This window comes from Pezoporus wallicus, unplaced genomic scaffold (assembly GCF_028554395.1).
Source record: "Pezoporus wallicus isolate ANWC-B61680 ecotype Strahan unplaced genomic scaffold, APGP_CSIRO_Pwel_v1 contig_7505, whole genome shotgun sequence".
Lineage (NCBI taxonomy): Eukaryota > Metazoa > Chordata > Aves > Psittaciformes > Psittacidae > Pezoporus > Pezoporus wallicus.
The window spans coordinates 3853174-3863499 of NW_026638908.1; the positions used below are offsets into that span (position 1 = coordinate 3853174).

Sequence of the window (10326 nt, forward strand, 5' to 3'; positions counted from 1 at the left end):
ATGAACTGACCTTTATAAATGTGTAATTAGGCCTGTGTTGCTCTGACACTCCCAAAGCACTTGTTAAGCAAATAAAACACAACAACCCACCAACCAACCAAAAAACATAAAAGGAAAAAAAAAACCACAATAAAATTTATTAGGATTTTGGCATAAAGTCATGCTTACACAAAGAACCAAATATCTCAAGTGGTTGGTTTCTGTCCAGTAGGTGCCAGGAACTGCCATCACAACAGACCTTGTAATGGCATCTTCAGCTGGATCAAACAAGATTGTCACTCTCCTGCTCACTTACAGTCTACCTGCTCTGCGGTGATTACATAGGAATCAAACAGCATGCACAAGCCAGTACAAAGAGATTATTTCAAATTTGGCACATTATGGCATTTCATTGAAACACCAGCTAAGTCCCAATGGCAGGCTGTGAAGTGCTGAAATGAAGAGCTGGTGCTGAGCTACAATTCCTGCTTCTTAAGGCTTAAATATCTGGGCACAGTGTGAGATTAGTAAAGAGCACGCTTGGTATGGAATTAGCAGAGCCTTAGCCAGGTACAGACTCAGCCCCAGTCACAGGGGAGGTGAAGGAACAGTACAGAGAAGACTGAAGTCTATCTGCAAGACGTTAAATGATCACATGGCTGCCAAACTTGACATGGCCTAAGAACATATGCACATAGAGCAGGGCTAATATGGCAGCTAATGGTCCCCCAATTCCCAGAAACTATATTCCTAGTCTCAGCTCCTCTAGTGTTCTGAATATTTAATTCTTTCACAGGTTAAAGGCCACTTTTACATATCTACTGAAATTAATCCACTTTCATATTTTAATTTTTTCTTTCATGCATGTTTCAGAAAAATTGCTGATTTATGGGCTGTAATATCTTTATATGTTCATGTGTTTCATACTTTCAAAAACTACCGGTTCTTATTGCCAGATTATATTAAACATGGCAGAAGCAGGTTAATGGTAAGATTCCTACACCTACACCTAGATGTTAACATGCAAGAGTCTAAATGAAAAGGTAAGTATCTAAGCTCTAGTTACAGTAAACAGATGCTATGGCATGATTCAGTTGCTTACACAAAGGCATCCTGTACTATCTGCAACAGACTCAACCATCCTTCCCAGCCTCCAGCTGCCCTGCTGGTGAGGGATGATGCTTACAATCTGCCAGAGCAGCATGTCTTAGATATAGCAGGGTGCCTCAAATGCCCAAGATACTTGTTTCAGCAGATAGCTGCAGTCTCTTAAATGGCATTAACCCTGCACAATGAAGACCCTACTTGACAATCAGTTCACACATCCTTTTGAGATGTCCCTGAGACCTAGGGGGATGTACATTATAAAACATAAACCCAGAAATTAAAAAAGGATACTATACCCCACTATACCTCAGTGGATTGCCTTGTGCAGCCCCTAAAGCACATGTACCCCACATCTTGGACACCACTACCTTAGACCTCACAGCCAATGCGAACACTGATCCACCCCATAAGCACACATTCATGTTTACATGTGACACATGTATGCAGAGGAACCAGCTAACTAACTGAAAAGAAGTTCAGTAGCTAACTAATCCTTTGTGGAACGTATTGTATTGTGAAATCTCTAAACTGTCTCTGTACTTGCAAATAGCTGCAGGAGAATTTGCTGAGGCATAATAGATATTTGTTGATCAAATTTGGTTAAGAAATAGAGCACTGGCCACAGAAGCAGCATAAATATATTTACAGAGGTAAACCATGACCTAGCACTCCAATAAAGTAGTTCCACAGTATCTACCCACTGCTTACTGGCAGTTACCTGTGGTGCATAGTCTGCTATGGAATGGTAGGTGTTGCTTGGTAATTTAAGCAACAAAGAAAATACCAAATTTTCTTTTAAGACAAGCAGTATTATACTTCAGAGTTACAGAGTCATCAAGAGGGCAGAGCTTTGACTGCAGATCAAAACAACAGGTCTGCTCCAGTGCTGTGCTTCTCCAGAGCCCCCAGGCATTTATGGAGACATAGTTTAAGTCTAAAATCATGGAGATAGGGTCACAGTCCAGAAGTTTCATGTTTTGCATCCAGCAAATTGCAGAAATACGTAATAAAGGCATCCTTTAAGGAATCTTCTCTGATGTTAAGACCTGAGAAGCATGGCAGCGGGCCTAAAAAAAGGTGGAAAGAGAATAGTTTAATGAACAGAAATACCGCTTTAAAGAACATTTTCCAAATTTTGTAAGCTTAACTAATATAAGAGGTTATATTTCATCATAATTAAATGGGAGCTTTCAAGACAAAATTCCAAAGAACTGATATTTTAAAATATAAATCAAATCTTTGAAAAGAGGAAAACACCAAAAACCAAACACCACCACCCCCACCCCCAAATCCCATACAATACTCTTCTTTTTATTGTTTTCTGAATTTTAAAGCTTTTGCCAATAGAAGGAAGAGAGGATGGTTGTGTTTAACTGATATTCCTTACATGTTCAGGACCAGAAAACACTTAATACCTCATTTTAATATACAGACATTAAATACAGTTGAGTAGGTAACACAGTCATCAGTTACTTCACAGTTTAAACAGACATCCATCCTGAAGCTAGTGCTAAAATATGATGAATAGTGCTGAGAAGACACCACAGAACTGGAACATGGGTCCTCAGTATCAATTTGTTAGTGTAAGAAAGAGAAAGCTTAAGAAACAAAAATTATATCTGATATTCATCTGAAGACTTCCAAAGTCTTAAAAAGCTATGATGCCCAAATTGAAACATGTGGATAAGACTTATTAAAATGCCAACAGCTCAAACATATAAGTTGCTCAGATCTGTGTTCTGAATATATAAATATCTAAGTACTTTCAGAAAGTAGAATGCACTAGTTATAGTGTCCAAGCTGAGGAGACGTGGGATGGTTAAGCCTCAGTTTCTGTGAGCCTCACTCTTCAACTATCAAAGGCTGACAGACACCCCATAGCTTTAACAAAGTCACAGTAAAATCCCCTGAACATAATTCTGGACTATGAGTACTCTGGAAATACCTTCTATGTTCACAATAAGTTATTCAGAAGAAAACCCTGTAACAAAAATGAAAGAAAAACCTAATTTACATCTGCAAACATCTGCAAGCCACATAAAAGACTTTGAAGTTGTCAGTTACATCAAAGTGGCATGCATTTACATGAAAAACAATTTTTGGTTTTGATAGCCTGTGATTACTCAATTCACAAATAAGTAGAAAGTGGCAAAGAACAAGGAAAGTGAAGAGATAAAAAAATACCACCATGAAACCATATATGCATATTAAAGAAGAGATGCAGATTCTTCTCCATTTTCTTAGATAGAAACCATTTTCTGAAATACTTACAGCCTTCTCTTCCAAGGCAAGTACACCATCTACAGCCACTATCTGATACTGTTTTTCTTTTAAGCTACCCAAGTATTTCCGAAGTAGTTTGAGACTAGTATCACTGTTTTGTTCTAGCAGTTTCTGCATTTCTTGGGAAGGACATCCCGGATCAAACAGTAGCAAACATAAGGTTTTATTCTTCTTCTCTTCTATTCCAACAACAGTACGACTATGACCTAATTACAAAATATCAAGACTCAGTATTTTGAAAACACATACATCCCATTGTCTTCTTCATAGCATACTACTTATTTTCAGATCAAAAAAGACATTACTTGAAATTTAATAAGATCATTATAAGTAAACAGCAGATGTCAAAAAAGTTGAGATCCCAATTACATCCAGCTCTTTCATCCTATAAAAATACAAGCACTAATGTTGTTCTTACTAAGTAAAATTAAAAAAAAAGGAAATAAAGTCATGCCTTCAATTAAATGATGAAGGAATATAAAATGTTGCTCTGATTTGCAGCACATATAAAAAAAGATACAGAATAGGAAGAAACCAGTGTATTGTGATACTGACCTTCATGTTGCAAGTAGATGGGTGGCTTGGAAGTACACACTACCTTTGCACCACTTCCATTATCTGCAGAATAGTAATGCAAAACCCATTCAAATAAACGAGGGTGTGTACCTGTAGGGCCTGTTGGTTTGTGAAAGTCAATGATTTGACACCTACAGAGCATTTAGAAGGAAAGCAACAATAAGATTTCAAGTAGGTTGTTTGTTAAAACCATTTCTCGCCTCTCAATTCCTTCTGCACCAAGAATGTTTTCCAAACACAGCAATTCCAGCCATCAAGTGGCTGTTAACACTTTTCCCCTTTTTTCTTTTTAAATACAGAAGCAGGGGACACAGAATTACAAAGTGATGCAATATATACTGTTCAAACCTGGAATATTTATTTCATAACAAAAAAATATTGTGATACACATACGCTACAGAATCCAATTAACAGCTTTCAAAATTATATTAATGAATAGCTGAAATTCAGATTCTTCTAGAGAAATAAAGTTTTTAAACATGTTTGATTTTATGCATGTGGTGTAAGTCTTCACCAAGTTTCAAAGATCTAAGTAGTTATTCAGTTTATGTACCTGCATAAGCAGTTACACAGCTTTACGTTGTGCAAAATCAGATCTGTTTATAGGTTGCTTAAATTTAAAGCCATAAAGTTGGCTTTGTAATCCCACAGTTGGCAATTCTGACCTTACTTACTTTATCCTTAGACTGGTTAACAGTGAATAAATTTCACACGCTCCTATCCATGCTTTTGAACCATGTAATCTGTTGTTGAAGTGAGATGCCCCATGAGGATCAAAGCCTTCTCTCCAGGCATCTTCAATCATGGACTGAATCTTTGGTATACTAGGAATTGCTGTAGTATCTGGAACAGAAAAGGTTTTGAATGGTGGTTACAGTTACTGAAATAGTCTATTAAAAACCTTCAGCTTCTTTTATAAGAGGCAGTTGATGTTACAAAGATGCGCCTAAACAAACCTAAAGCTAAAACTTCAACCACATCATGCCTTGCCAGTATTCACGCCTCTGAATCTTTCCACAGGAAGCTACAGCTGTATAACAAGCATTTAATAGGTATCATTGACCTAGTATGCCTTGCTGTGTAAATGAAATGGCAAAACATCAATCAGTAGGTTGTCATCCAGTGCACATGAAACGAGTAGGCAGCATTTTGTTTAATACCTCTCAAGCAGTCATTATACAAGCTGTTTTGCAACAGCGAGGAAAGGAGCATTTGGAAATTCCTGTAACCACAACCCCAGCCTCTGTCGCCCAAAGATGAGTGGAAGTGATCTACTCTTGCTGAAAGCCATACACGCCTCACATCTTTGTTTTCATTCTGATAGTACTTGCACAATGCTTCAATGATTCCTAAAAGAAGATGAAATACAAAGTTTATCTGTAAAATGAACTACAAAGTTTGCCATGAAAACATTTTTCCCCAGCTTGGAACAGCTATAGGTTAAGACAATTTCAAAATTTCTAAGTGATCTTACATTATATCTAGAACCCAAATCTCAAAACCTGTGGACATTACACCTATTTCATTTTGATGGTCTTTATTTTGATGAATTCATGCACTATAAAGCTTTCAAAATTCAAGTTACTTTTTCACTGCTCTTATACAATGAATATTTTAAACTAAACAGCTTGGACTACATTATAAGCTGTGATACACATAGGAACTATTACAGTGAAATAGGAAAAATAACATCACCAATAGAGCATTCCTATGCTGCTGCCACCTCCAATGCAAGCTCCTCTTAAAACCATGGAAATACTCATGCATACTATGTAATTCTTATACTTCCCACAAACTTGGAGAAACTTTCTTGAAGAAACTAAGGCACGAAAAAATGGTAGAGAATTTGAGAATTACTGCAAATATCGTTTTTAAAATCCACTTGCAGAATATTCCAAATCCTCTTGTGTTACGTGAAAGAACACACCTGGGAATGCTTTCTCCAATTTGTAAATGTAAATTCTCAAAAGCCCTTTATTGCCATGCTACTGTGAAGACAATTGTTTCACAGCCACAGGTTGTTTTCTGAATTCCTCTCTGAAGTCTAAATCACTGCCAAGAATGAAAGCTTTAAATCTATTATTTCCACTCAATACATTTTATAGAGGAAATTTTATTTTACCTGTCAAGAACCAGATGGGTATTTTGTAAGCTAGAACAACTAGCAATACGCTAAAAGACATCTGAACTGTGGTCTTGGTTAAGTAAAGACAAGCAAGCCTTTTGAAAGGGACCAAGAAATCCATTGGCTCTGTATATTTGTACCAATTATAAAACATTTCAAGGAAGATGTATCAAGTAGATACCTACTCCTCCCAGTGGTCTCCTGGACTTTGTAATCAAACACTGTGTTTACCTGGGACCCACCAACATGTTACTACAATTAAATGAAATAAGACAAAAAGCAACTGTAAATTTTAACCGCAACATTAAGTCAGGGACCAGTGAGCAGCAAGTAGAAAACAAGCATACACTCAAGGACAACCAACTTGTAATAAGACATTTGCATCTTTTGGTACTTTTTGTATTTGCGCTCTTAACCAAACAACATAGTTCCAAGGTTCCACAGGAAAAAGAAGATGAAAAAAGTCTTCATATTAGAATAAAAATTAGAAATACACTAAGCTTCAACTTCCTTATTAGTTTAGGACTAAGATAGTATAGATTGATCTAGAAAATCAGGATTAGAACTAGGATACAACTAATATTAAACATTCAATTATATGCTTTCTTTAAGGCAAGTTTGGCCACTACCACCAAGGTCTAAAAAGTACAGTCTTAATTGTACAATTCCAGCATTTTTACCTGAGGTTTTTGTTTTCCCATCATCTATACCAAAAGCCAAACTTTCCATCATGTCAGCTTTCCTCTTGTGATAATCAAAAGGTTGCATTCTTCCTCTATCAACTTCTCTTTCCATATTCTTTAGGAATTGCTGCTTGTAGCCTCCAGAATTATCTAACCCGTACTGTCTCTGTTAGGGACAGAATGTGCATGATTTAAATCACATTTTTTTAAATGAGCCTTTACTGATTTTGAAAAGCTGTGTGAACAATCAGTAACTTTGAAAAGCAGTGAACAGTGAGACACAGAAACTTCAGATTTATGTTTTAGAGCTTGCCAGGCTTTGGTCCTGAACAGGAATGTGGGAATAGGAAAGCCACACCTAGAGGAACATCCCTCTGCTCCATTGGCACAGAGGCAGTGAATGGCCAGGAGGTAGCGAGACTGGGGAATGAGCTATAAAGGCTGTCAGGTGGGATAGAGGAAAGCAAGACCTAGCAGGGAATGGTCACTGGAGCAGGTGATGGTATCCAGAAGAGCACACTGAGGGCTTTCAAGCGCTCTGCCAGGCAACATGCTCCAGGCTGCCCTGCAAGGCAGAGTACAGTATGAGGCAGCAGGCCTGCTGAGGCCCTCAGTGGGAGCAGTACACCATGCCCTATGCGCATCCAACCCCATCCCAAGCCATCATCACTCAAAGCAGTAAACTCAAGTAGCTCAAGGCAAGCATCAGCATTGCTGAGAAGCTTATATCTGCCTGTAGCCAGACCTGCGTCACTACTTCAACATAGCCTGTCTGACTGCACAGGTCTGACCTGGCATGACAATTCCTGGTCATTACAGCTCCAACATAGGCACATCAGCTTCTAATGGCACAACTGTTCACCAGTTTACCATTTAAAAACATGACTGTACCTGCAGCTTTTTAAATTCTTCCCTCTCTTGCTTCTCTTCTTCTGATTTCTGCCATTTATCTTCTTCAGTTTGGAGCTGCTGAGCCAGTTCTAGATCTCTCATGTTTCCACCTAGCCAGGAATAACATTCCAAAGAGAGAGGACCTGACTGGGAGGTTAACAACACTTTGGTAGATTTTCTTTAATTTTTTTTTAAGATTCTTTTCTAAGCGGACATACATAAACACAACTGGGCATTAAATTTAAGAGATGTATCCCACATTAATCTGAGCTATTAGCAACAAGCATTAAACAGGACTGACTGCATTCAGTTTACCAAGACTAAGAATCTTGACTTGGATGCAGTTCATGCAGTTACAGGAGCAATTACTTGGCAAGTAATGCCTGTACCTCTACTAATAAAAAAGCAGCTTTTGTTTGCTATGTTTCACTTCACTGTTAGCAAGAAGTCCCAGCTTCTTGAATACACCTTTATTAGCTTCTAGGATCACTACCAGCACTCCTGTAACAAAACCAAATTTAGGATCAGAGAACCAGATAGGGAATCTGCAGCATTTTATCAGCCATGCTAATAAATAATTTTGATTCCTTTCCTTAGTGCTATACCTAACGAATCAGCACAATCATTTAGAGAAAAAATTGGAAAAATATATGAAGTTTTCATAAGCTACAGATTTGCAGCTCATCCCACTGGAATGTGCCACATTCCGTTTATGTAAAACTATGTGTATGTAAAACTTCTATAGAATTAGAAGAAAATATAATATGGCCGTCTTAAACATTCTTCACTCTTGAGTTTTAGTTTTTGGCTAACATACAGTGACTTTATTTAACAACCATGCACAGACAAGTGTTTCTTTTAGCACGTATAAGTAGGTAGAAACTTGGGCAAGTGAACTGCTATTAACTATGTTAACTTCATCATACATGTGTCAGTTTCTTTTTACGTAAGGTAATATTTAGTTTAACTTTTGTCCCACATTCTATACTATATCATGCAAATATTTGTAAATGCTTTCAAGTATTAACAAGACTGCATCCTTTCACATACCTTCCAAAAAGCTGTTTTCCTCTAAGTGTAAATCCACGTGCTCTTCAAGAATCTGAATGTTTGTACAGGTAAGACTACACATTGGGCATTCGTAAAGCTGTTCACCATTTCCTGCATTTCAAGAAGAAATACAGTTTCTTGATTAATGCAATTCCTAGGGTGGGTTTTCTTTTTTTGTTTTTTTTGTGTCTTTTTTTTGAGAATCATCCCCTAATTGATACAGTCTAAGATAAATAAGTTTCTTAAATAGTTACTAACTTTGGACAGTTAGAATAAGATTCTAGCTATGCTTAGAATAAGATACAGTATTCAAATAAATAATGATTTTCCTTACTCCAACTTCATTCACCAAAATATCCTTGTGGTCTCCAAACCAGCGTTTAGCACTTCATAACACATGAGTGCTGGAGCTTTCCTAAGTCCCTACCTCAAACCAAAAGCTACCTTTCCCTAACATGTCCTGCAACTGCTCTATGGGATCTACGGGAAAATTTTTCACAATGAGAACAGCCATCAGAATAATCTCCACAGAAAAGTAGTGGATTGACCAACACTGAACACTTTTAAGATTCAGCTAGACAAGGTGCTAAGACACCTACTCTAGGTCATGTTTTGCCAAGAAAGGCTGGACCAGATGATCCTTGATGTCCCTTCCAAACTGGTATTCTATGATCCTGTCTAGAATGAGACTTCAAGGGACAAGTCAAACTTTTGTGAGCAAAGTTATATGCCAAATAGGTAACAACCACCTCCCTATCACATGAAAGCATTACAATTTATTTTCGTTGATACAGACAGCATATTTTGGGAACGCAGAACACTACAGGTTCGTCAGCATTACAGCTCTAGAGCAGATTTCAGCTCTAGAGCAGATTTCAGCTCTAGAGCAGATTTTTCGAGCGACGCCTGCATTGCCTTCACGCACTATCACGTTCTAAGTGACTTCTCCCGACCGCCTTCAGTCGAGGCCCCTAATCCGCACCCGCAACACTCTCTGGATTCTCCAGCCACATCCTCCAGGGCGACAACGTGGCTGAAGGAACACTCAGGCAGCTCCCCAACACGGCGGAATCACCCGGGCGGTGAGGCCCTGGCACAACCCCAACCTCCGCGGCAATCAGGCGCGATCTCCAAACCGCCGCCGCTCACCTGGGCCCAGGTCCCCCAGCACGTGCCCGTGCCGAGCCCAGAGATGCGCCTCCAGCTCCCGTCCCGCTGCCTCCCCACAGAAGGGGCATTCGGGCAGCCCCTCGGGGGACGGCGGGCGGCGGGCTGCCGGCGACCCCAGCTCCGCCGTGTCGGTGTGGCGGCGGCGCTCCTCGCAGCGCGGCCGGCCGCCGGTGGCGCCGCAGAGCGGGCAGCAGAGACGGAGGTCGAGATTTGCTGGCCAGGGGTGGCGGCAGCGATTCCCCGCCGCCGCCGCCTCAGGAGACAGCGCCCGCCCGCACAAACCACACAGCAACATCACATCCCCTACACCTAGCCGCACTGCGTCACGTCCTTTCTGCCTAGGGGCGGGGGCCTGCTCGCGGAGCATGCCGGGAACGGATGGGCCCGCCCTCCCGGCCTGTGCGGAGCGCGGCGGGTGGCGCACGCCATCTTGAATTGCGAACGGGTGCCGGCGCTGAGCTG

The 10326-nt window shown here is 39.9% G+C and overlaps 1 protein-coding gene across 2 annotated transcripts; it reads right to left on the reverse strand.

The window, feature by feature from the left end:
- Positions 1 to 1862: 1862 nt before the first annotated feature.
- ZUP1 (zinc finger containing ubiquitin peptidase 1) lies at positions 1863 to 10159 on the reverse strand. Of its 2 annotated transcripts, none has more exons than XM_057413184.1 (9): positions 9844 to 10159; positions 8695 to 8805; positions 7645 to 7754; positions 6751 to 6919; positions 5106 to 5294; positions 4620 to 4788; positions 4036 to 4076; positions 3358 to 3575; positions 1863 to 2153 (listed from the first exon to the last, which is right to left on the reverse strand). In XM_057413184.1, exons 1-9 carry the CDS (start codon positions 10157 to 10159, stop codon positions 2106 to 2108), a joined length of 1371 nt encoding a protein of 456 aa, XP_057269167.1. In that variant the 3' UTR covers positions 1863 to 2105. The 2 variants fall into 2 exon arrangements, with proteins under 2 accessions (XP_057269167.1, XP_057269166.1); XM_057413183.1 differs by having other exon boundaries at positions 3925 to 4076.
- Between the last annotated feature and the right edge of the window lie 167 nt (positions 10160 to 10326).

Bases quoted from the DNA above. Each gene is read 5' to 3' on its own strand.
- ZUP1 (XM_057413183.1), bottom strand. From the start codon at position 10,159: ATGTTGCTGTGTGGTTTGTGCGGGCGGGCGCTGTCTCCTGAGGCGGCG. The intron at 6,920-7,644 runs GTACAGTCATGT...TGTCCCTAACAG, and splicing joins AAGAATTTAAAAAGCTGCAG to AGACAGTACGGGTTAGATAA. The intron at 2,154-3,357 runs GTAAGTATTTCA...ACCTTTTTTTAG, and splicing joins TTGCCTTGGAAGAGAAGGCT to GCCCGCTGCCATGCTTCTCA.